This window comes from Delphinapterus leucas, chromosome 3 (genome assembly GCF_059928025.1).
Source record: "Delphinapterus leucas isolate spDelLeu-1000000601 "Yukka" chromosome 3, BTC_Dleu_Yukka2, whole genome shotgun sequence".
Classification (NCBI taxonomy): Eukaryota; Metazoa; Chordata; class Mammalia; order Artiodactyla; family Monodontidae; genus Delphinapterus; species Delphinapterus leucas.
The window spans coordinates 14,019,316-14,045,556 of record NC_143131.1 but is presented as its reverse complement, the minus strand read 5'-3'; the positions used below and the strand labels follow the sequence as shown (position 1 = coordinate 14,045,556).

Below are 26,241 nucleotides of genomic sequence, written 5' to 3'. Positions count from 1 at the left end.
CTGGTGGCGCAGTGGTTGAGAGTCCACCTGCCGATGCAGGGGACACGGGTTCGTTCCCCGGTCTGGGAGGATCCCACATGCCGCGGAGCGGCTGGGCCCGTGAGCCATGGCCGCTGAGCCTGCGCGTCCGGAGCCTGTGCTCCGCAATGCGAGAGGCCTGCGTACCGCAAAAACAAAACAAAACAAAACCTTCTTTAATGTGGATTCCCAACATCTTCAGAGTACTCATAAATTAGATTTTTTTTTTTTCCTCCCCAAGGCCTGCTTGGACAGAATTAAAATGGTCTTTCTTAGATCTCATTAAAATATGAGAAAATCATCTGATATATAACAAAAACAAATATTTCCATCCAAAATCCATTTGCAGAAAGTCCCTGGAAAATTAACAGGAATGCCCCTGATCTGGGCTGCTCTTCTCTCCTGGAGGCTGGGCTGAACCTATGCTAGCTCTGTCTTGGGCTCTCCCGTACACCAGAGAAGGCCCTGGGGCTTTCCCCTGGCTACCCCGTGGGTGGAAATGACTTTGGTTCAGGGCTGTGAAGGCCCACATCCAAGAAATTCAAGTCACTAAGGTGGCCCTGAACTAATACAGTTTCTTGGGGACCTTTCAAATGATAGTGTTCCTAGGATGAAACCAGAAGCCATCTGTAGTTATTATTTCTTTACTTTGGAGACAAAGCAGAACACAATTTGCATGACTCATTTGGTCACCTAAACCTCCCTCACATTGGACTTTACACTGAGGGTCTTTTAAGGCTAGAGGAAATAGATTAGAAGGGCACGATAGAAAGATAAAGTGAAAAGGAAAAGAAATCCAGGTACCAGGCAGGGGAATTAAACTTGCTTATCAAAAAAGTCAGTCTTGAAGATAAAAGTTCTAAGGATGGATGGTGATAATAGTTGCACAATGTGAATGTACTTAATGCCATTGAACTAAACATTTAAAAGTGGTTAAAATGGTAAATTTTATATTATGTATATTTTACCACAATAAAAAAGTCAGTCTTGTACTAATATTCATACAACCCCTCAGTGTGGACACACATGGCCAAAATTTAAGAGAGATACTTATTCTAAAATCAAAAAAGGACAAGGGCATACGTTTTCATTTTTGCTAAAATTCCTCTCATCATTTGAACCCTATAAGGTTAGAGAGACATTAAATGTTGGCATCACACAGGAAATTCACTTCCAATTTATTGTTGGCATTTAAAAGTGGTGCTAATTTATGTGCAGTTCCTTTTAATTAGTTTGTTACATTCAATTATACAACTGAATTAAAAACATAAAAACACCCAGTACCTCTTCCCTTAAAATCTTCTGTTTTGATGCTTTCCCAAAACACAGCAACTACTGAGAAGTCGTCTTTATTTTTTACTTTCATTGTATTGAAATGTTTTCCACAATCTGGTCTTGCCCCTCTTTTTAAAGAATTCTTTTCCCACCCTGCCCCATCCCCCCAACACAGTTAAGGATAAACATCATGGGCTGATATGTCACAGAGTTATAGGCTGCCCACCCCTGTGAAAAAGTTCTTCCTTTCAGTCCTGGATCGATGTGGAAATCATTGCACTGGATAAGGAGATGCCAAGGCCAGTGGGAACACACACGTGCCAGGTGCATACCTGGACAGGCTCAGGTGGAGCCAGGAGTCCGGAGCAGCAATTCTACGTGTATCAGTCTCACCAGAACTGCTGCAGGCTGTCATCATATCTGCTTGTGAACACAGAGGGGAGAGTTCATTTTTTCTTGGTCACAGTAACACATCAAGGGGATAACTTGCAACAGCGTCAATTCAATGACAGGGGTGATGCACAACCACAGATGCCTCCAAGCAGGAAAGGGCTGTAGAGATCTAGTGAGAACAACTGCTTCGCCTGCCTGTCAAGGTAATGCACAGCCCCTGGATCTGAGCTCGTTACTCTCCAACTCTTCACCCAGAAAACAAAATGACAGCAGGCACAGCATTGGCTTATGTAGTACATACAGGTGATCGTCCCCATTACAGAAGAATCTGAATGTTATTTTCATACACCACAGCATTTAACATACCTCTTTTTTATTTACAGTAAAATATAGAAATGTGAGAAAACGTTAGCGTCAAACACGTTAAGACGTTCTTAGAAGGGATGTGTAACTTTGAAGTAGTAGATCATTAGCCAAGATTTTAAAGGTTATTTTGTATTCAATATTTGTTGAAATTCAAAACAGATGAGCAAAGTACCTCCAAAATAAAGATTACCAAAATAAACTGAGAAAGTATTTCCAAAATAAAGATGATCAAAAGCTAGTTAGCCTGAGTATATTAGTTGTCTACTGCTGCTGTAACACATTACCAGAAACTTAGCGACTTAAACAGCATATCTATTGTCTTACAGGTCTGTAGGCTAGAGGTCTGACATGGGCTCCACTGGGCTAAAATCAAAGTGTCGGCAGGGACGCGTTCCTCTCTGGAGGCTCTAGGGGAGAATCTGTTCTCTCGCCTTTTCTAGCTTCCAGAGGCCGCCCACATTCTTTGGCTTGTGGCTCCTTCCCGAACCTGCAGTAACTTTCTTCCTGTATATGCTGTAAGTAACCAACGCCAGCAATGTTGCATCTGTCTCTGATTGTACCTCACATTTTCCCTCTGACTGACCCTCTCCCAAGTCCCTCTTCCACTTTAAGGACGCTTGTGATTATGTTGGGCCCACCTGCAGAACAGTATTTCAAGGTCAGTGGATTAGTCCCTTAAGTCCACCTGCAACCTTATTCTCCTTTGCCATTTAACCCAACATATTTACAGGTTCTGGGGATTGGGATGGATTCTCCCTACACACATTAGATACACATGTAAATACACATTAAATATACCGTTTAATATTTTTGTGACAGTACAATAATTGTCATTCAGTTGCCTTAATCTACAGAATTTATCTTTTTGATCTATATAAAACATATTAAACTGGCCAGATGCAATAGTAAAAAAAAAAAAAAAGATAAATTGTACAACATTACAAAGTAGTGGCTATGTGTAAGTATGTGTTTAGATATGTATATATAAAATTATACATGTTTATGTGTATGTGAGTGTAAATACACACACACACACACACAATTTTAAAGTTAATCGAATGGTTCTGGAAAATCAATATACCATAGAGATTCCTGGGGAGGTAATGCTTATAAAATGCCATGTTTATGAAGATCCCAAATCAGTCAAAGACAAGATTCTTAACAAAGAACATCAAGATTATAGACAAAGCAATTCTTTCCCTTTAGTCCTTTTCCCCTACTTGTTTTTTTTCTCGCTTTCTTCCTGTTCTTGTTCTTCCCAAACTAAATGTCCTTGTGCTCTGTTGTGTGTGAAATGACCAGAGCCTTTACAAACAAGGTCAAACCACCAACCCACAAATGCATTAGTGCAAGGGCTCTGGAGGAAATCACTGGAAACAAAGGGAAGGCACGTGGGTCTCCGTCCAGTGTACCTGTAATCCTGGAGAGGGAGGTCCCGATTCCTCCAATGGCAGCAATACTAGCTTTGCTTTTCTAGAAACATGACTTGCAAGTGTGACCACTGTCACCGGTGAGAGCTGGTGCCCGGTCCAGGCAGACTTAAAAGACAGGAATGTGATAGTGGCAGTCATTCTCGGTCAGCAGGGAGACCTCCGGCCACTCCCTGAGCGACTCCTCTGGGTAGCAGACTTCAAAGTCTCTGGAGTTAAACCTGAACAGTCTGAACACTTTTATCTTCACTTCCAGGGAGTATCCAAGTACAAACATATCAATCTGGGGACGAGATGAAAGAGAGGTCACAGATACACATCTCCAAATTCCCACCTCTCACCAGCGGAGGGCGAGTATTCTTCTGCAGCTCATGAGATGATGATGTACTTGCTGACCCACACATGAACCAGGGAGGGGGCACAGAGCTGGGGACGAACGTCCGCTGCGTGGAGGGCAGGGGACAAGCGGAGAAACGTCTCTGGGGAGTAGCGTGAAGAAATCACAGGGAAAGCTGCCTGGAAATAAAAAACTAATAAAGGAATGCTTACAGTAAAAGTTACACTGTTTTTTCCAACGGTTTTTTTTTTTATCGTTTTAAATCAATTTTTATTAAAATGTCAGATGATTTTGAGCACCTCCTAGGAAAGGAAAGCAAAGCAAAGCAGAACGAAAGCCCTTTTCTATGGGGAAATGAAAGCATTGTCTGGACTTCTTTTAAAATTTCAATAACTTCTACTTGTCTGCACTAAGTAGCCAAATGCTCTCCCAGACGTTGCCTCAGTTTGCAGCTGGACTTCCTCCTGGGTAACCTCTGTTGTGGGAAAGCCTGTTACTGCCTGAGAGGCAGCGGGAAGGTCAGGAACGCTCCCAGGACTGCCACTCGCCAGCCACAGGGCTGCGAAGACGCAGCCGCCAGCACCGGGCAGGAAGGTTTATCACTCTTCTTTTCCTCACTTGAGGGCAATCATACCCACCCGCCACCTCTTTGCAGCTGGATTTATCATGGCTGAAAGCAAACTACAAACAAACACCTATGTGCTCAAGTGTTGCCAGCATCGTCCTTCATCATACACACACGATTCTTCTGCCCCATTTACCTGCTCTAGTCCACACGTGTCACCTACAGAATTCAGGTGATTCATCATGAAGCTTAAAGGGTCGGAAGAGGTTTCCCGGGTAAACAGGAGTCGAAAAAGACTGGGAATGGCCTTTTCGGTCTTCATTTGTTCATAAGCCTCAGTGACCTGATAGAGCATGATGAACTTCAGAGCTTCGTAAAGTTTATATTCCAGGATAGCATCAGAAAAAAGGATGTTGCACAGACTTCCTCTCTTGTGATCATCTTTAATTCCACTAAATTCAGTCCACTAAAAACACAGATGTAAAGTGAAACTTAAACGGGAAAGGTGAATACTTACACCATTGCCTAATTTTTAAAGTACTTATAAAACAAACCAGAGATTAACAGAGGGGAGTCGAACTTTAACTTTTCATTTTATATCATTTGACACTGATTTTTTTTAACCCTAAGTACTTATTACTTTTACAATAACAAAATATTTCATTTAAACTAGTTTTTCAAAAAAGCACCACCTACTAGGTAAAATACTAAACAAATCAGTTTCCTAGGGTGTTGGGTTACACAAAGGACTTTCCAGTGACGAACAGTACTAATTAGTATTCTTTCTTTACCACTCACTATGTGCCAGGGCGGAGTATAAAGCGATCTACGTGCATTCTCTCATTAAATCCTCACAATGACTAACTGTACAGGGTTGAGGCTATTCATATTTTAGTTTTACAGATCAGAAAACATTGGCACAGAAATGGTATTTCCCAAGGAGGATTCATTTCAACGATCTAAAATCTGTGTTCATTCAGAGCAGGAAAAACAATCTTAGTCAAATTATAACATCTGTCCTGTCCCCAAGTTACTAATAGGCACATTTCAGAAGGGCATTTCCCAGTGCCTTGTCTGGACCTTGCACCACAGTTTTCTGGGGAAACAACAGAGGTACGTGATTGTCAAGGTTTCCCGGCCAGTCCACAAAAGCCCTCTTAGCCCGTGATAGGTGTAATCATTGCGTAGAACAGCATCGCTCCCGTTCATTACTGGGAAGGACACAGAAGAGCAGGGAAGGAAGTGGTCCGCTGCTGGAAGACCATTCCTGCCCCACTTCCTACTAGCGGGGCGTAGAGCGACACGCCTGGCATGAGAGAAAAGGGGCTGCGTGTGGGGTGCATGCTTTCATTCCTAGTTTTCCCCCCTAAAGACTCACCTGTGCTTTCAATAATTCCACACATTTACGTAATTTTCCAAACACGTTCGAACCTGTATACTTCTCAGGACCAAAACTGTATTGCTGGATCCAATTACAACCTTGTGAAAAGAGCAGTTTTTCAGGAAGCTTAAAAAGGAAGTAGATGCCAACAGTGATCAGTATCTCAACATGTCTGACACACAATTTGGAATATGTCGCAGGAGATAATCTTATCCCATTCAGAATCTTCATTTTAAAAGACTATAACAGCAGTTAAGTAAAAGCATACAGTTTTGTTTTTTTTTTTTTTTTTGCGGTACACGGGCCTCTCACTGTTGTGGCCTCTCCCGTTGCGGAGCACAGGCTCCGGACGCCCAGGCTCCGGACGCGCAGGCTCAGTGGCCATGGCTCACGGGCCCAGCCGTTCCGCGGCATGTGGGATCCTCCCGGACCGGGGCACAAACCCGCGTCCCCTGCATCGCCAGGCAGACTCTCAACCACTGCGCCACCAGGGAAGCCCTATAGTCTTGTTTTAGATTTGTGGATTAAGTGATTTGGATCATCTTCTTAATTCACAGTTTCACAACTGATGAAAACCTAAATGAAGATTACGTCTACAGAAACTATCTTTTTGGATAAAACATTTCCCGAACTTCCTAGGTATACACTTTTAGAAATTATTTTTAACCAAGCACCGTTAGAGTAACATAGTATATCAGGGGAATGTAGATTGTACAAGGATGCACTTTGGGGTTCAAACCTAGCTCTGTCACTCGCCTGCTGAGAGATTACTCACCCAGCACTGTTTATGTAACCTCTTAGGCTCATCCTCCACTGTAATGGAGACAATGACAATTGTCAAAAATCAATGACAGTACTATCCATTTTGCAGGACTCTTGTTGGGACTCTATAAGATTATAGAATATGTAAGAATCTGATCCATTGTGGGTATCTGATACATTTTCCCACCCAGCTGAGCTTGTGGAGCCCAGGGCCTCAGCTAAGTTCTCTGTCCTCAGCAACTAGCAGCAGGGCTGGCACACAGCACACACTTAACCACTAGATGCAATTAAACTACCACTAAAAACAGCTCTAAACAAAAGATGGTAAGGAAATAGACCGTGTGTAGTTATATATATGCAAATACTTTATATTTCTTTGCTCCTCCATCCTTAAATGTACATCTGTGGTTAGGCATACTACATTCAAATAAAAATTAAGGTTATCCATAAGACTGTGCTGCTTTTAACTGTCAAGAAAATGAAGAAAACAAGGTACTGACTGGGAGAAAATATTTGCAAATGACATAGCTGATGAAGCACTCACATTCAGAATATATAAAGAATTCTCAAAACTCAATATTAAAAAACCCAAACAACCCAATAAAGAATGGACGGGGCTTCCCTGGTGGCACAGTGGTTGAGAGCCCGCCTGCCGATGCAGGGGACACGGGTTCGTGCCCCGGTCCGGGAAGATCCCACGTGCCGCGGAGCGGCTGGGCCCGTGAGCCACGGCCGCTGAGCCTGCGCGTCCGGAGCCTGTGCTCCGCAATGGGAGAGGCCACGGCAGTGAGAGGCCCGCGTACCGCAAAAACAAACAAACAAAAAAAAAAACAAAAGAATGGGCAAAAGATCTGAACAGAGACTTCTCCAAGCAGGTAATGTGGATGGCAAATAAGCACATGCAAAGATGCTCAATATCATTACCCATTAGGGGAATGCAAACAAAAGGCAGTGACACAAATGCACCCCTATTAGAATGGCTAAAAAACAAAACAATAAACCTGAGAATGTGGAGCAACTGGAACTCCGTTATTGGTGGCAAAATGGCAGAGCCAGTTTGGAAAAGAGTTGGCAGGTTCTTATAAAGTTAAACCTATCTATCATGTGACCCAGCTATCTCACTCCTAGGTATTTACCCAAAAGGAATGAAAACTTACGTTCATACAAAATCCTGTATGGGAATATTTATAACAGCCTTATTCATAATTGTCAACAACTGGAAGCAATCTGGGGACCTCCCTGGTGGCACAGTGGTTAAGACTCCATGCTCCCAGGGCAGGGGGCCCGGGTTCGATCCCTGGTCGGGGAACTAGATCCCACATGCGTGCCGCAACTAAGAGTTGTCCCACATGCCACAACTAAGGAGCCTGCGAGCTGCAATTAAGGAGCCCGCCTGCCGCAACTAAGACCCAGGGCAACCAAATAAATAAATAAATAAACTGGAAGCAATCCAGATGTCCTTCAACTCATGAATAGATGAACAAAATATGTGACATTCATATCATGGAACACCATTCAACAATAAAAGGAGTGAACTACAAATCCATGGAACAACGTGGATGAACTGCAAATGCATTATGCTAAGTGAAAGAGGCAGATTCAAAAGGCTACACACCAAATAATTCCATTTACGTGACATTCTGGAAAAGGCAAAACTAAAGGGACAGAAGACATATCAGTGGTCGCCTGGGGTTGGGGGTGAGAGAAGGATTAACAAAAAGGGATACAAGGGATTCTCTGGGATGGAGGTTACATACTGTGCTTGTCAACACTCAAATAACCATAGAGTAGAAAAGTGAATTTTAGCAGACCACCTAACTTATAAAGGACAGATGCCCTTCTCAAGAAAAGATGACGGCATTAAAAACAAAATTGAGTGCGACTATCCTTCTGAGATGGTTTGTTTGCAAACTGACATGAGAGACAGAGGACTGGGCTAAAGGACCTTCAGTCTCCTGACGCCCTGTGTACAAAGCCACCCACAGAAGACCCCGAGCATCTGTGTTGCAGTCCCCATCAGTGTGACCTTTCCCGAATTTCCGGTGTGAGAACGTACCTTCGCAATATCTTTTTCTTTCATCCAGGATGGGAAAGAGAGGCCCTGGCTGAAGATTTGGAAGAGCACCGACCTTAGTGCGTCGTAGTTGTCTCTCCTTACTTGTCGAACACATTTAATATGCCGCCGCCAAAACAGCTCCTCATAAGCCTATGAGCACGAGAGGAGAGGCTGTCTTTAATTCCACTGGATGAGAGAATAAAGAAAGCAAATCCACTGCCTCTTCAGCAGGTGTTACTCCCAAATAAAGTGGACAACAGAAACAAAACAATTATAAATTATGAATGCGAACACGTGTAATTTTCAAGTGACTTTTGTGTGTATGGAGTCCATGTCATGCTATTTTAGTTGGTAACTTCCTGGAAGCCCAGAGACAGGAAATGTCATTCTGGGGAGATGATGTCTACAACTTGAACACAGTGAAATATACTATATATACTTTTAAGCCCATGCTAAAGTGTCATTTAAATGTACTTTTCTTTTTCTTTCTCTCTCTCACTCTCTTTTTTTTGGCTTTAGCTAGTGACAGCACTGCTGGGAATATTTACCAAGATTGGTCTGATGGAAAGTTCTAAAAATCCTCAAAATGTTTTATGTCAAGGTGCCTGAATCCCTTCAAGGACAGAAATCTCCACTGCATGTGCAGATGTGTTCATAGGCTTGGTCAGCAGGGAGCTGAAACGGGTACAACACTCAAGTGTCCTGAAATTACGGGCCTAATTTACCCAAGTCCTCGAAGGCACTAGCTCTAGGTGAAAGGCCCGAAGGCAATGTCTAGCAGCTGTTTGGCTTTTAATCAGAGCCACAGTTGTTCTTGGTGCCACATTTGGTAAAGCAGGATGGAATGCGTGTTTCCCGATTTTTACACACAAATTCTCCACCCACCACGAGCTGTATAAACAGACACACCTCCCTCATCAGCTTGGCATGGGGTGTCTCTCCTTTCCATTCTCTTGCACAATAACTGAGTAAATCAACTTCTGCCTCCACACTGAGGTTCCCTGGACCAAATCAAAGACACAAGGTGGTGAATTTTCCCTTTCCTTTCCCTTCTTGAACCCTCTCTGCACTTTAAAAATAAGGAAACATATGCATGAAAAGATTTACTTTTGAATCTCCTCTGCAGATATCCAATCCACCTAAAAGATAAGGGAACGATAATATCAAAATTCTATTTTAAACAGCAAGGGCATTTTTGAAAATTAAAGATGACATAGCCACATACCTTTTCAGCCGGTGCCCTAAATATAAATGTAGCCTTCTGAAGTAGCAGAGGGTGCCCACCAGAAATGAAACTGCCAATGTCACTGACCCCTTTGCTACTCTCCACGCGGTATCTAAGGCTTGGCTGGTGACGAGTGTCCAGGAGTGCACTTGGTCATTTCCTACAAAAATTTAATAATAATAACACTGTATAGCATGGGGAACTATATTTAATATACTCGATAAACCATAATGGAAGAGAATATAAAAAGGAATGTATATATGTGTCTGAGTCACTTTGCTGTACAGCAGAAATTAACATTGTAAATCAACTATACTTCAATAAAAAGTAAAATAAATATACATCACAATTACACAAGCCTGCTTTGTTTAAGGGGGAAAAAAAGATACACTGGATAATTTTACCTGTAAAGAGTCTATCATTGATTTAAATAAACATTTTTTAAAGCATTTGAAAATTCAATCTAAAAATTAAAGAAACACCTAGTTCTATAATCAGTGTCATATATAAAGATATCTTTGTTCCACAGAATTCAAGAGGAATAGGGAACATAAACAGCATGGGTTTCGGAATCCCTCAGACCTGAATTTAAAACCCGTTTCTCCTACTTACTCAGCTGTCTGACTGTGGGACACCTCATTTCTCTTCCCCTGAATTTTCTTGACTGTAAAATGGGAGTAAAAATACTGACCTCGCTGGAGAAAGATGGAATGCAATCATTTAAGAACTAGCACAGTGCGCCTTGCATTGTGTAGAATATCTGTTAAATCCAAGAATGATCAAGGGAGTCTGCTCAGCACCGAGCCCACAGGAGTCAGTCACACCAGGGGGGTCTCCTGCCGTGTGGCCACCACCCACTTTTGCCCACGGCGATACTCTTAGGTCATTATGGGGCATAACACATGCCATCATCTGAACGCACAGAACGAGACTCAGACAGCAGGCACAGAGACATGGTTTCCAGAAAGTGGGTCACTTAGAATAGTCGTGGATGGAGCTAGGTGTGCAGCTTACAGGGTACACTACGATTCCTGATGTGACAGGAGAGAAAATTCACAGGCCAGGAGAGCCCAAACTACGTACTTGCAATATTTTACTATGTGCAACAGATTCCTAATTATATTATGTTTGAACATGTAAAATGCTGAAGTACAAATGAGGAAGAGAACTTTTGAATGGTGGCCAAACCTCCTGGGGTTCATTGTGAAACAGTTCCCTCCCTGGCACATTGGTTTAGTAAAATTCCAATGATTAACTGTAGTAAAAGCCTCCTGGATTCGGAATCTACAATTTTAGCATTTTTGATCGTATGGATATTTGATATGCATATCTCAGTAAAGTTGTTATACATTCTCAATAAAGAAATATATATACTCTCAATAAAGAATTTACCAGCAAATAAAGAAATAGTTACCAGCAAATAAAAATATGCATGTTTATAATTATTTAAAAGTACATTTTTTATTATTCAATTAAACTATTTATTTTTAGATCGTTGTACATTCATACGCAGCTCTAAGAAATAAGCTTACAAGAGACAGAGAGACCTCGTGTACCCTTTACTGGAAAAGTACATTTTCAAAAGCAGGTACTTACCTGTTTAGAACAATTGATTGGCTGTTAATTATGTATTTACTTCTACCTAGATATTTAGTACAAAGTTTTTAATGAATTGTTTAAAAACGTAAGCTATAATGCCTTTGCATCTATAATTCAGACTTTTATTAAAGCCTACATTATTCTCCTTAAAGAATGTATAATATTTTAGTATAAAGAGAGAGCATCATATGTATACACAATCACTGCCTTGTTGACGAGCATTTGGGTTGTTTCCCAGCTTTTCACTTTTACAAATATTTTCCTCCAACAGTCCTCGTGGACTCACGGTATCTTTTAGGATAATTTCTAGAAGAGGAAACTCTGGGTCAAAGGGTGTGCACATTTCCAGATGTTACAGATGTTGCCAAAGTGCCCCCTCAAACAGCTGACACTCCCGCCACATGTACGAGCCTCCATCTCCCTAAACCCCAGGACCGGTTATGATTTCTCACTGCAGTAACACGTTCATAGTTCTTCCTCTGTGAAGAGCCTTTTGGAGCATCTGCCTGCTTCCCACCGGGTCGTCCTGGTTTTTGTGTGGACTTGGAGGGCTTGCAGTCACTGGGCTGGGGGCTGGCTGCTGCCCCCTCCATGGGGCACTGCTCTCATCTGTCACACACAGACTCCAATCGACGTGCTGCATTCTTAAAAGACAGTGCCCGGCCCCTCGGGGCATTTGATTTGAGACCCCTGAAATGGGGGCTTCTCCTGAGCCTGAGGCCTCTCGACAGCTGCCAGGGCCTCCATGGGGACCCACCGCACATTATGGTCTCCTCACACCTACACACACGTGCATGCACACGCACACACACACGCACGCACTTCCCTAGCCTACCGCCCTAATCCTTGAAATTAAACCCACCTCCAACCCAAGAAACGGCGATACGATCAACTTCTCAGAAAAAAACATGTGAGGGCGGAACACCCCCTTCCCACGCAAACCAAGAATACGAGCCTAAACTCCTTGCATCCACTCTACCCAGTACAGCCACAGGTACTAGCCAAGAAGGGCCAGGGAGCGGATCAGGGGGGCTGGTGTGGGTACCAGGGAGCGGCCTGGAGGTGGGACTCAGGAGGTCACAGGGGAGTGGGCTGCAGCTCAGAGAGAACCCCGAGGTGTTCACATAACTTCATATGAAAATATTATCAGGAGTGGGGCTTTGACAGTTTAAAAGAGCTACAGTTTGAGCTTTTGCTATGTGCCAGGCCCTGCAGCAAGCGTTTTACAGGAATTGTCTCATTTGCTCCTAGAAACGCAGTGGCGTAAGGAGGCCCTGGTCCTGCAGTACACGGGGTGGGTGACTCCATGCCCCCAAGTGCCTGTTCCTTAACCCCGGGAGGGAGGGCAGCAGGACAGCCCAGCACCAGGGACGCAGGGCGGCTCAGGGTCTCCTCTCGCTGCCGTTACCCTGGTAACACGGAGGCCCCCTTGGAGCTGCGGGATGCTCCAAGGAGATGTTGGGAAAAGTGCCGAGCTCATGGCCGGGCACACGGCAAGTACCCAAAACATGTTCATTATTATTTTATCACCTGAGGACACTGCGAGGGAGAGAAAGATGAAATAAGCCGCAGAGCTAGAATTCAAGCGCACGGGGCACTACGATGCGGAAGCTGGACACTGTCCCACTTGCCTACCCTGCCTCTGAATGATGGAGCTGAGTGAATCCCAAGCCAGCTCTGCTACAGCAAGTGGAATCCAGGCTCTTTAAAAAGAGAGTTTAAAAAATTTCTCCTGCATGTGTCAATAACTGGATTACAACTCAAAACAACAGACACAAAGGAGAACACCATAAATGAGGCACCCAGCAAAATACTATCATGATCACAGCTTTGATGATCTCCTGAGTCAAATCTCATTTCCCCCAAAGCAGCCAAGACGGGATAAGATCTTCCATGTCAGAATCTTCCCAGGGTCCCCCTGGGCCAACCGGCCAGGGAGAAGTCAGCACCCGCCCGCCCAACTTCCCCTCCCCTGCCCGGTGCCCTGCCTAACAGCGAGCTGGCCTTGGGGGGCGCCCCCTGGACTAACAGGAAAAGAGAGAAGTTCCACCACCATGGAGGCAGTCTTTCAACATAATAAACAGAGGAGCGAGAAGAAGGGCAAGAAACAAGGGGAGTAGGGGACGAGGGGTGGCTTTGGCAACGAAGAGGCGGAAAACAAGCGTTGCCAGGAATTATGGATTTGATCCTTTTTAACGCTCATCAAGAGATAAAAATGAAATTTCTTTTTAACGCTTTCGGGCTGGACTGCTTGGGTGGTGGCTGAAATGAGGTGATACATGAGGCACCAGGCATTCCTGTGACAGCGGAAAGTGGATGAACTAGGTCTTACACATCCCCCCAGTCATCAGCATTACCACCTGCTGAGACCTCAACCCACACAATCCGAGGCAACACTTAGGTAGTTGCGATGTCCTTTGGGTAATGACACCAGAACCTCCTGAAGCCAGCAGTGTGGCCATCTGACGCTAAACTCCGATCTGTGATCACTCTGACTACATGTGACAGATGAGACCATTGACTAGAACTGAAAAAATAAGAAGCCACTGTTCTTTTGTGGTAAAATTCTACTCAGCCTTTTTTTTTTTCCGTTCTCTAAACTGTACCAAAACTGAAATAATTCAAACACTCAAACAGGAAACCAAAAAGAAAAAAACAAACCTGAAAACAAAACTTAAAAGACCCAGAGGAGCCAGGAAACCGAGTGATCACCCTGACAGCACTTGGCCCCAGCCTCAGGCGCACTCTCAGGGAGAGCCCTGGGGCCCGGCCCCTACCCCACAGGCCACCCCTGGGGCTGCGGCAGCACAGGGAGCTTGCTCCGCCCTCGGCTCCTCTGCACACCCCCACCCCCCCCACCCCACCCCCCACCCCCGTCCACTGACATCTCCTGAGGCAGAGGAGGAGATCAAGAGGCGGGGACTAGGCCTGAGCTAAACAGTGGAAAAGGTGACCTAATTTCGACATTGGAGACAGCAGGGGCAGCGAGACATACAACATGGGAAAATCACCTTGTTGAAAACTTTAAGGTGAAAAATACTAAATTTAATATAATAAATACAACAGATATTTCTATCAGCTTCAACGCCATGTTCTGGCTGATTAGCAGGAGATGGTAGGAAGAGTGGCCAAGAGAGATGGATGGGTTAGGAAGCAAACAGGGCCCGGGACGGCCGTGCCCCTTCTCTGTGGCAGGAGTGATGAAGGGATGGGGGTGCCCCAGAGAGGAGTACACACAGGCCACGTGGTACAGTGGGCTGGGAGCGGCCCGGGAAGCCCCCCTCCCTCCTGCCCCTCGCCCTTTGGTTATGCTATTTCTTCCTACCCTGGGCTGGGCGCCAGGCTGGCAGGCAGTGAACTGAAAAGACACATGCTCTGGCCCCAGGGAGCTCTTGGTCTGGTGTCGCGAGGCTCTGCTGTCAGGAAAGGCTACTGGTCAGCTTGCCCGGGCCCACAGGTTAGCACATCCTGCTGTCAGGGTCCGGCCGGGACACAGAATAACACGAGGCCCTCATGCTGGATGCCCAGGTGGGTCATCTCTCTCAGAGGGGAGCTCTGAGAACCTCAGAAGCTCAAGAATAAAGCAAAATACGGTACATTCGTCCAAACGTATAAACTAAGCAATATGCAAACAGAGCGATAAACATACAGAACAAATCCTGTTAGGACATCAAGGCTTCTGAATAACTTAGAGCAAACGGGAGACTCCTAGAGAAACGTCAGCACGGTGGAGTGAAAGGCTGCGTTTAAATGGTCTTGGCTCGTGCAAAACCATAGGTTAGTTGGGTTTTTGTTTTTTTTTTTATCAGCTATGTGGGAAAGAGAACAAATAACCTCTTAATAAGTCTTTGAAATGGTGAGGTCAAAAGACTTTCTACACATTGGAATTTCAGGTACTAATCCTGCTCAGTTAAGAAACAATGGTCTCCCACTTAGTAGAGTTCTATAACCAACAACCACAAGATCAGTATCGCTGAGGAAGAGAACCCCCAACGTGAAAGTTTTTATCTCGAAAGTCATGACCAGCGAGACACACAAGGGTAGCCCTGTCGTGCGACCAACTTAACAAGGCTATGCGCGCAATCCCACATCCCGTGGGACTGGGCATGCTTCACCCAAGGCTTCTGCCAACCAAGAGTCACCAAACACAGCAGGAAATGGTGCTTGCCAAACACTGAGGGGACTGTGTGCGTGTTTTTAATAACATCATAGCTCAGAGTATTTTCATGTACTGGGCACAGCGTTCGGTGTGTTCAGTCCCACCCGTTGCTTTAATTTTCTAACCATGTGGCAGAGGTTTAAAACCCACCCAACTACAAAAGCAGGAGGTGGGATAGGCTCCGGGGACCCCAGAACTCCAGGTCACTGTACCCAGCCAGGCAGACTCCCTGTCCCTGGTCCGGTGGAGACAGCGGGCTGGCAGAACAAGGCTGGGACCCAGTCTTTATTCTGCCATTTTCTAGCTGCAGGACCTCAGATGAATCACTTTGTCTCAACAAAGAGGCAAGCGGTTGGTGTGACCAGATCTGTCACCACAACTTGAATCGTTGCTGCTTGGCGTCACGAGGAACGTGTCTGATTCTTCCTCCACACGACAGCCTTTTAGATCTTTGACAGAAACACGGGATGCTTGGGCCGAAGGGGCTGGAATCCCACTCGTTCTCCAAGGCCTGAGTCACACCAGGCCCTCAAGCAGAATGAATCTCTCCCCCGGTTCCCCCCTACACACACACACACACACACACACACACACACACACACACACACACGCTGTCCACACTGCAGGTGGGTTCCGGTTCAGTGGATTCATGACTGTGTCCCCCACTGGCTGGAAAGCACTTTTGAGGTGAAAGCTGAAGCTTAATTCACTGTGGACCTGGCCACCTGATGAGCTGTCACACGCACACTTCATCTTTGAAGCCCAGAGAAAGCAAGCAGAAGCCTGAACTTGAACCCACATGTTCTGACTCAAGGTCAGTGCCCTTTGAATTAACTACACAACTGCCCTTCCTGAGTAATTCTCTTCCAAGAATTCAAAATAATTAATAAGCATGAACTCGGAAGGCAGCTGTCATTCCCACTGTGCCTTTTTCTCTTCTAGATCAGACACTCCCCCTTCTCTCCACCAGGCCTCACTTGACATGGTTTGGTGGCGAGGGGCAGGGGGGTAGTCTCTTCACCAGCCCGGTCACTCTTCTCGGGACCCACCCCACACTCAGAGTGAGGCTGCAGGTCAGAACACACTGTCCTGGGTGTGACCAAGCGGGAGAGAATTCAACCACGTAACCACTTCTTCATGCTCCATCGGGAGTCAGCAAGTTTTCTGTGTGGGGTCAGAGAGTATTTTCGGCACTGCCAGCCGTCTGGTCTCCGTCCCATCCACTCAGATCGTCCCCGACAGAGGGGAAGCAGCCATCAGACAGTACAAGCGGGTACTGTGGTGTTCCAAGAAAACTTTTTTACGGACGCTGAAATTTGAATTTCATATAAGTTTCACATGTCAGGAAATGGTATTCTTCTTTTGATCTTTTTTCCAACCATTAAAAAATGTAAAAACCATTCATAGGTCACAGGCCATATAAAAACTGAGTGGGACAGATCTGGCCCATGGGCCGTGGTTGGCCAGACTCTGTCTAGATGATACATTCACACTAACGCAGCCTGCGATTGTATTAGTATTCAGCCTGCCATCAACCTAAAGCCGTTTAGACCTGTTGCTGGAGCACATCTCCCCATCTGCTGAAGGGGGAGAGAGAAAAGGTGCTATCATCCCACTGTCCTCAAACCTCCAGGTGGAAGAACTGTCCTGGAGATCTGGTGCTGACCTCCACCCCTCTACCCTCTCCTCTTCCTCTTTCTTGAGGGAGGGAGACTTACCTGATAGCAGGTGTAAGACCCTGTGCTCAGCTTAGCCCCCTCCTCTCCACTAGGATCTGCCTGCCTGCCGAGAGGTGCCCTTGGGGCTGCTGTCTCTCTGGGAGGGAGGCCTGACCTTTGAGGGGAGAGTACAGCTCAGGCACTGCCTGCAAGCCCACCTGGCCATATGACTAAGACATAGGGATTTTATCACCGAGCCAACATTTTAAAAATCCCTGACTTCCACGTCCACCTTTTAGTTAGTTCAGAACCTGGGAAGGGAAGCAAGGGGTTATCCAGATCGCGTGTGCAAGCTCTGTGCTTTTTCGACCCAGGAGCTGACACACAGCCCTGCTAAATTTCACGTTACTGGACTTGGTTCACTGCTCTGACCTGTCATGGCTTCCATGGTGCTCTGTCCCTGTCTCAACTCTTAGGCCTTTAAAAATTAAGCTTGTCTTCCACATCCCAAAATAGATCATTTATGAACATGTGACCAAGAGAGAAATAAGGTACACCCTGAGACAAGCCACTTTCGCTGCAGTGATTTTTCCATTAATTAGAATCATTTGGCCTCTGTCGCTAGTGGTTGCTCATCCTTCTAATTGGCTTCCCTTCTCCACCATTTTCCGCTCTGAAGCCAATGGTGTGTGTGTATTGTTGGTTTGTTTTTTGTATCTTTTTTTACATTCAATGGACGTGTCATCTCCTATTCAAAAATCTTTCTGGCTTTTCTTACTTATAGGAAAGACCCACATCCTGGCAGCCAGTGGAGTCATCTGGAAAGGCCTCTAAACAAGTAAGAGAGTAATGGGGCAATGCCTATTGCACCATCCCAGCCACAGGCCTCAGAGAGCTGGTTTTCCCATAACCAGGGACCAGCCTCACCACGTAACCCCAGCCACTGGTGGAACCAACTGAGAAGTCGGGCTGGGCCCACCACTGATGGGAGCCCAGGGCGGAGGCCCCCTGTCCTCCTCCCCTAGTCTCTACCCCTCGCGGACCCACCTACCTTTACGTGGTCCTTCAGATCTGCTCCCCTGAAAAGAAACCAGAGGCTTCCAAACAAACTCGCCAAACATTATAGGGCATTGTACTCAAAGTCTATTGACAGCGACATCCTTACCAGCTGGGCACTTAGAAAGACAATCCTCGGGCCCCATGGAAGCAGAATCTGTGTTCTGCAAGATCCCCAGCGATTCAAGCGGAACCAAAGCCTGGGAGGCACTGCCACCCAGAGGGAACCGTCCTTGCCCTGGCTCTACCTGTGGAGAATCTATTTATTGGCTGGGCCCCGGTCTTTTCTTTAGTTCCCAGGTGATTCCAATGTATCACTGGCGATGAGACACACTGCTCCGGAGTCAGGGCTTCCTCCACCCTCGGCTGTTTCTGTTAGCTCAAATATACTACCACCAATTGATTTCCAAAATCACCCTTAGGGGAAATCATGCCAGATAAAGTCTCACTGGTCATGTAATCCAGCTACAAGTACGTGCTGCCTGTGTTTTGTGTCTCTTTCCCTTTGGCCAGGGTGGGGCTACTTTTACTAGTCAGTTGCTAGTTTTCCAAGGCTGGGATCTATGCCTACCTAAAAAAGGACTTTGCTGAAATTAATAATCAAGGAACCCAACTACTAATGTGACCTCCGGGGAGGTTGACCAACTCCTCCTGGCTTGCCTGGGACTCCTCCAGTTTTAGTGCTGAAAAGCTCCTCGTCCGAGGACATCCTTGGTCTCAGGCAAACCAGGATGGGTGCTCACCCCGCCTCCAGGGTCCCCCTTGGTCTGACCCTGACCCTTCCCTATTCTCTCACCTCTTCCTCTGGCTCCAAGATGACTGGCGGCCCTCAGTTCCTCCATCAGGGCTCACTCTTGCCTCTCGGCCTGCCTTTGCCCATGCTCTTCCCTCATCTGGAATACTCTTCACTTTACTCATTCTCCAGCTCTCAGCTCAAATGTCACTTCCTGGGGCCAAGCTTCTCTGACCCAATCCCAACCCCCAGGCTTGGTCAAATCCCTGCTACACTCTCTCACAGCACACGGTGTCCTTTTCCTTCACAGCACTCATCACAGTTTATACAACTGTGTTTGTGTTTGATTAGTGTCTGTCTCCCTGTGTAGGTAAATGCCTTAAGGACTGGGACTGTGTCTGTTTTCTCTCTGCTTTCCTGGTCCCTAGAAACATGGTAGATAGTTAATAAATATTTGTTGAATAAATGAAATGAATCGATGTAGTCAGAATCCAGTCCACATGTCTCCACGACAGAGACTGCCGGTCAACCCCAGTATCTGTTCTCTCTTCTTCCACAGGAATAGAATCCTGACTTTGGCTGGATACCTAGCTACTCAGAATAAAGGCTACATTCCACCTTCCCTACGTGCTGGGTAGAGCCATGTAAGTGAATTCTGGCCAAGAAGTGTTATGGGCAGTTTTCAAAAGGTTCTGTTGAGAGGAGTGTGTACTCCTTGCCCTCCCTCCTCCCTACTAGCTGGAATGTAGGTGTGATAACTGACATTCAGCAGCCATCTTGGATCAGGAAGTAGCTGTGGGCGTGAAACCCATGCAGGGTGGAAACAAAGTGGAAGGAGCCTGGGCCTCTGACACTATGGAGCCCATTCCAGCCCTGGGGAGCCATGTCTGAGCTTTGCCATAAAAGAAATAAACTTAATTCACTTATTTGGGGCTGTTCTGTTATTCCACCATACCTAATCCTGCCTAACAGCCTCTCTCTTGCTGGTCCCTTCTGACTTCTAACATGCATGTCAGAAATGGTGTGGGAATTCCCTGGCGGTCCAGTGGTTAGGACTCCACACTCCCACTGCAGGGGGCGCGGATTCAATCCCTGGTCGGGGAACTAAGTCCCACAAGCCGTGTGGCGTGGCAAAAAAAACAAAAAAGCAAAGAAAAAAGAAAATAAAGAAGTGGTGAGCCACCACTCTTGTTTTCCCTTCCCTTAAATACACTCATGTAAATATAACGCAGGAAATGAGGCTGTGAAGCGGTCACCTCGTGGGATGGCTTCAGGGCAGTGGAATGAGCAGGCCCCAGGGAGTCAGGAACTCAACTCCAGGTCTGGTCCTAGACAGTCGAGCAACCTGGACCTCAGCTTCCTCCCCTATAAACAAACACAAGGAGGCCAGGCCACTCAGCGCCATTGTCCTCCAAATGCCTCTTTATGTTAACATGTTTCAGAGTTATGTTAGTGGAATGGTCACGTTGTGGTACAGGCACAGGATTTTAAGAAGTTGTGAAACAACCGAGGTTCAACTAAACTCAAAACATTACTCAAAACTTGCACTACAGGAAAGATGCCTGAGCGTGTACAGAAGATACATGAGACCTTGACAAATGCCAGCAAATACTTCACCCCTGAGACATGCGTGCTTAGGTCTGCATGTCTATTACACCAGCTGACCTGAAAGCAGAATTTTGATAAAGAGCCTTTTCCGCAAGGGCTTGCGTGGAACCCCAGTTTCTAAATGACAGCAAGAAATAAAAGAGGAAGATTGAGGAGCCTGGGGGAGTGGGGACGGAAAGGAGAATTGCACCTTCACATGTTAGAGGCTCCACACTTTGAATGAATCAATGAGGTATATGTGGGAGAAGATGCTGGAATATCCAAGCATGAGGACCAGTGCAGTACAAGGTAGGTCTATAAGCAGTGGCTGTACCAGTCCTCTGTCATGACAATCAGCTGAGTATCCCAAACTGAGTTTAACAAATGTTTAAGAAACAAAAGAGAGGGATACACCGTGGATAAAACTGATCTAATAAACTCTCAGTTTGAGAGATTTTTCTCTTTATTTCAGAGGAAGGAATCGATGCACCCAAGGCTTGCACTGCTTCAGGTGCAAAACGGAGGGACCCAACATTTATATTAATAATTCGATTGGCTACGTTGGCATTTCAAGGTGCGAGGCCAGCCTTAGCTACGAACTGAACTCCCAGTTCATTTGTTAAATACCAAGTAAAATGACACAGAGCTGATCGGGTCCGCCACTCAGCCCTTCACAACTGGACGGTGACTGACTGTCCTCACCCACGCCGGCCTGGCTGGCCATCTCTTCCACTTCTCCCGTCCTCTCAGCCATTCTGCTTCTTCCACAGCATTTCGACCTATCCTGGCAGGCGATTTGGAAGACACAGAGCACTGTTTTCCTGTCACTTTAGAGATCTCACAGCAAAGTTGAGGCCTTCTTGTCGCAGATCAACAAATACACCCACGATGTGCCTGGCGCCACTCTAAGGCCCAGGGAAAGGTTCTCTCTTCACAGTGAAGAAGTTCAGTCCACTTCTCTTCAACTTGGGAGACAAGACGCTCTGGGGAACCTTCTCTGCCCCGGCTTAGGGGAGAGACACACAAGGTTCAAAGCCCGCGCCCCTACCCACCTCCGCTCCTGAGCCACTTGGGAACGGGCGCCTGTGCCCACGAGGCCCTTCAAGCCTGGGGGGAACAGGAGCTCAGGTCCACTGTATGGGCACACGAGAAGGCAGGACACTTTTTTTTTTTTCCCCCAGTGAAAAAGACAGCTGTATGTGATTTACATTTAACAAGATTTACAGAAAGGGGTAGGCGTGGTCCTGCGCTCCTGGCCCCCCCAGATCTGGGCAGTGCCTCCAGGACAGCCTGTCTGACAGGCTGAGACCGGGACCCCCAGGTCTTCTGGGTCCCTTCTGGCCGCCTGGGCCTCAGCGTCTGAGGTCCAGCTTGACCTCTGAGGTGGGCCCACGGCACAGAGCCCACCCGGAGTGCAGGCGCCCCACAGGCCAGGCCAGGTCGGGAAGGCATCTTGTGGCTCTGGGGGCCGCAGGCACTCAGACCCCACCCAAGAGGCCAAACCCAGGTATCTGGGCAGCTGCCGGTGCTCAGGGAAGTGGGCTGGGATTCTGCTTCTAAGTTGGGAGAGGACTCTTGAGAAGCTAACTTCCAATTATCGATACATTATTACTCCCTCTGCCAGAAGACTAACCCTAACTAATATTCAATAAAAATCAATAACACTGGCAAGCAGAGATAGAGCTAATAAGGTGTTTTAAATTACTATGTATCTAACATCCAACAGTTCCACGTAAATTCAAAGTCAGAGTCACCTGGTTAAATCAACAATGGAAGACTTACTATTAAATTAGAGGTTTATTGAGCATAGCATCTTACGTGCTACAGTTTCTGGGATTGTTGTTTATTGCCTGGGAATCCCAGCAACAGTACTAACAGACAAGCGTCCTTAGTCTCCTAGAAATGAACATAAACATTTTATCTTCCTCTTATTTTAAACATGATGGCACGTCTATTCCGGCTCAGTTAAATGAAAAAGTAGAATAGAGTATGACTAAAACAAAAGATCACTGGAAAAATGAGTGTATAAACAAAAACTTCTCCCTCTTGACTTACTGTAAAATGACATTTAAGTGTTCTTCCATTCAATTAATTACAAATCAATAAATGTGTATATAACCTCCGTCTTGAGAACAGATTGTCCTAAGTAACTGAACGTGGACCAGAGGATTCAAGTGGGCAGGAGAGAAAGGTCAGATACACTAGTCCATTAACTCCTTTAAATGGTACATAGAGACTTCAGAGCCACGTATAAAGAAACACACGTGTAGGAAGTTTTAGCTCGATAACGATGACTTTTTCTCCCGTGCACACACCTGTGAGTTCCCTTGAGCAACAACAATGGTATTACGTTGATAAGCCAACTTTACTTTAGAACAGCTTAACTGTGATGAGGTACCCTTGGAACCTAGAGTGCTCCCAGGTATAAGCCTGACTGTTTTAGGAGACAGAAGCGGGCGATGGTTTAGAACGTGCTGCGGGAGAAGCCAGGCTGCCAGGGCTTGAATCCCGGCACCACTTACTAGCTGGAAACTCTGAGGAAATTCCGTGACCATTCCGAGCATCACAGGACGGTGGTTGTAGAGATTACATAAGACTATGTATGGGCAGTGTCTCCGCGTCCAGCACCGTGAAGAGAACTCCAATACCCACTGCTACTGTGGCAGGGACAACGCTGGGGGCGGCAGACACATAGGACAGAACCTACCTGCTCCGGGGAGCCAGGTGAAAGGTCACTTTCAAATTCAGCCATTGTGCCAATCAAGAATTTCTACTTAGCTAAAACACATGGTGCTAAAACTTACATTTTATTTGCTATTTAATCCATCTCACAGCGTAAGAGTAGAAGTATAAAAGTGACAAACAGGCTGGCAAAAAATAGCAACTGTGGACCACTTGGTTGTAAACATTCTCTTGTAGGCTCTGTTGCGGGCATGTGTTTTCAATTGCAGTGTTGGTTTTCCTTTTCCTAAGCCCTCAAACTATTTTTTAAGGAAGGAAAATGTTTCCCTTTAGGCTGGAGCTGAGGAAAGAATTCTCTCTGCGCTCACAGTGCCTGCACACCTTGAACTTGGTGCAGTGGAAGGGAAAATTCCTGACAATTACATTAAGCCAAGAGTAGATACCCTTCTGCGCCCCCCAGTCAGCTTTTCCCAGCTGTGCCCCACCTCTGCCGAAACAACACAGGGAGAAGGGAAGAAAATCACATATGAAAAAGTTCAGATGGATACACCCCCAGGAAATATTTGGCTAATTCTATAAGAATCCAAGGTGCAGAAAGGTTGAAAAGGAGTTCATTCTCCAAACTTTTGAGAATGGGAGATACGTCAACCACAGAATTCTAGACTGGGAGGGGCTTTATGGAGCAGCTAGCCCAGTGCCCTCATTTTATGGACCAGGACCCAGAAGCTTCGAGGCCCGCAGTCCTGGGCAAAAGGATGTCTAGAACTCATGTCTTGTCTCCTAGAACCGGGCTGTTTTCACCACACCCGACACTTTGCTGTGTGAATCAAAAGCTCCTGCTGGGACCAAGAATCCGGACTAAGAAGCAGTCCCAGGAACTTCCCATTGACGCTGCGGCACCTGGAACAGGCGTGCTGCCCAAATTCACCAGTGGGCTCTCACCCCCCGGCTGGCCTCCAGGGAAATACACAATCGGGAATGTGCTCCAAACTGAGAAGCAGCTCATCTTCCTCAGACCTGGGGCTGAAAGCATGGGAAGGAAAGCACCCTTCACTCGTCCGGTGAGGGCCCCGCTACGCACGCAGAGGGCAGAGACACCGTGACACAGGTGGCGCGCGGCGACCCCGGCCACCTGTGCCATATACCGTGCTGCCGCTCCTGTCCCTGGTGACATTTTTTGTTTCAAAAGCCAGAGTTTTCTCTGTTGCTCATCGAGTCTCGACCGCTGCGAAGGTGTCGGCCACATCCTCTGCCAGCAAAGCGCGAAACCCGTCAACTTCCCTCCGACAACAATCAAGGGCTCGGAGGGGACACCGAGAAGGAGACACCGGCGCTCGTGGGCGCCAGGGCCCGACCCCAGCCGCTGCCGGGGCACCTCACGCCGCCGCAATGCATCCTAGCCCGCAGGACCCGCTTTCTCTTTCCAGGAACCCGCCAGCTCTGCCTCGGAGGATCGCTCGCTGCCTCGGCCCGAGGGCGCAGTTCCTCACTGAGGGGCGACCCCCGCCCCCGACGGCCCCCCAAACCCTGCAGCCCGTCCCCCTCCCCGCCCCGGGCAGGGCGCCCAGGACCTCCCACCCTTGGGATGGCGGGCCGCGAACCTTCCAACCCAGGGCTGCGCCGACGGCCGGCGGGGAGACCGCTTCCCGGGCGCCCGCGGCCCCCGCCCCGCCCCACCGGGCCCCGGGCCCACCTGCGGCGGAGTCGCGAGGTCGTTGCCGCTCCCGCTCCTGCGGGGGGCTCCTCCGCGCCGCCATGGTGGCCGCGTGCTGCTGATGCGCGCGGAGCTTCGACCGGTGGGTCTGTCAGACGCGCCGGCAGCTGGCCGGCGCCCCGTCTCTCTTCCCGGCGGCTGGCGTGCGATAGAGGCGCCGGCAGGGGACCGCAGCCTGAGCTCCCGCCCCGGGAGCCCGCTGGTCGACTGACACACCGGGCCACCAATGGGAGGCCGCGGCGGGGCCGGAGGCGGGGACCAAGAGGGCGGGGCCTTGCGGGGTGGGCGGGGTCTCTGCCCCTTCTGGGTCGCCAGCCCGGGCTGCGCAGAGCCGCTGGTACTCCGCGGGGCGGGGGTGGGAAAGACACTTCTGGGATGCAAACGCCGCTTCTCGGGAAACATCCTGGGGATTCCGCCTGGACGGGTCCTACGACCTCCCTGGCACTTTATATCGAAGGCCCACTGAGTGGGAAGGAAGGAAGACTGGTGGGTGAGATGGTGTGGGAGAGGGACTGGTCCCATTTTCCTCTCATGGCAAGGTTACAGCATTCCCTTCCCTGGCCCATACGTTAAACCGCTGGTCGGTCAAGGTTCTGGGTGGGCGAGACTGGAATCCAGCTGTTGACCCAGGGCCTGTTCCACTAGACTCGGCAGATTTCCTGATCTTGATTTCCCTGCGGCTCAGCAGAACGGGATTGTGCTCACTTAGAACTCAGTTTACATTAGGAGCGTTATTGACAAAGCTGATCATCTGTTAAAGTGGTTTATCAAAAGGAAAAAACAAGGCAGTAGCGAATAGTAAAATTAAACAGTCCAACAATAAAATGCACTCACAACAAGGTTCTTTCACCCCTGATTTCCTTGTCAGATGACCTTTTTTTTTCACAAGAAAAAGGAAGAAACTTAAAATCTTGGTGAACACTTCCTCCTTCTCCAATATACACAACTCCAGAGACAAACAGACTTGCATGTGACATGGTTTGGTACCTTTTGAAAAATTCCATAACTAAAGAAAGATGTGGGAAACACCCTGGAATTTTAGGTGGCTCCAGTATACTTAGGGCAATGTCTGCAAGTAACCACTTCCCCCCTCTGAGTCTCAGTGCAAATTATTAGAGGATCCCACAGGTCTTTGGCAACTTCAGGAAAATTCTGAATCAGAGCAACAGCAATTAATATAATGCTGGACATTTACTGAGAGCTGACATCAGGCCAGGCACTTTGGTAATCCTTTTATGTCTTACT

General features: G+C 47.1%; 1 protein-coding gene and 1 long non-coding RNA gene across 11 annotated transcripts in view; one reads left to right on the top strand and one right to left on the bottom strand.

Annotated features, from left to right (window-relative positions):
- The window catches only part of LOC111178576 (uncharacterized), a 76,639-nt gene extending 62,463 nt beyond the window's left edge, over positions 1-14,176 (top strand). For 7 of the 9 annotated variants that reach the window (XR_016392595.1, XR_016392594.1, XR_016392601.1 and 4 more), the window contains 2 exons: positions 2,379-2,567; positions 3,739-4,650. This is a non-coding gene — a long non-coding RNA (uncharacterized LOC111178576). Of the gene's footprint in view, positions 1-2,378; positions 2,568-3,738; positions 4,651-9,102 lie in introns of those variants that run through there. The other 2 variants (XR_016392603.1, XR_016392602.1) reach the window with 2 other exon arrangements.
- Positions 1,180-25,173, bottom strand: OTULINL (OTU deubiquitinase with linear linkage specificity like). 2 transcript variants are annotated; one of them, XR_016392593.1, is made up of 9 exons: positions 24,976-25,173; positions 9,809-9,968; positions 9,691-9,722; positions 9,493-9,584; positions 8,584-8,733; positions 5,763-5,891; positions 4,581-4,850; positions 3,465-3,765; positions 1,180-1,713 (listed from the first exon to the last, which is right to left on the bottom strand). XR_016392593.1 is itself a non-coding variant. In XM_022581407.2 (8 exons), exons 1-8 carry the CDS (start codon positions 25,037-25,039, stop codon positions 3,592-3,594), a joined length of 1,071 nt encoding a protein of 356 aa, XP_022437115.1. In that variant the 5' UTR covers positions 25,040-25,173; the 3' UTR covers positions 1,180-3,591. The 2 variants fall into 2 exon arrangements, 1 of the variants encoding a protein (XP_022437115.1); XM_022581407.2 differs by having other exon boundaries at positions 1,180-3,765.
- Between the last annotated feature and the right edge of the window lie 1,068 nt (positions 25,174-26,241).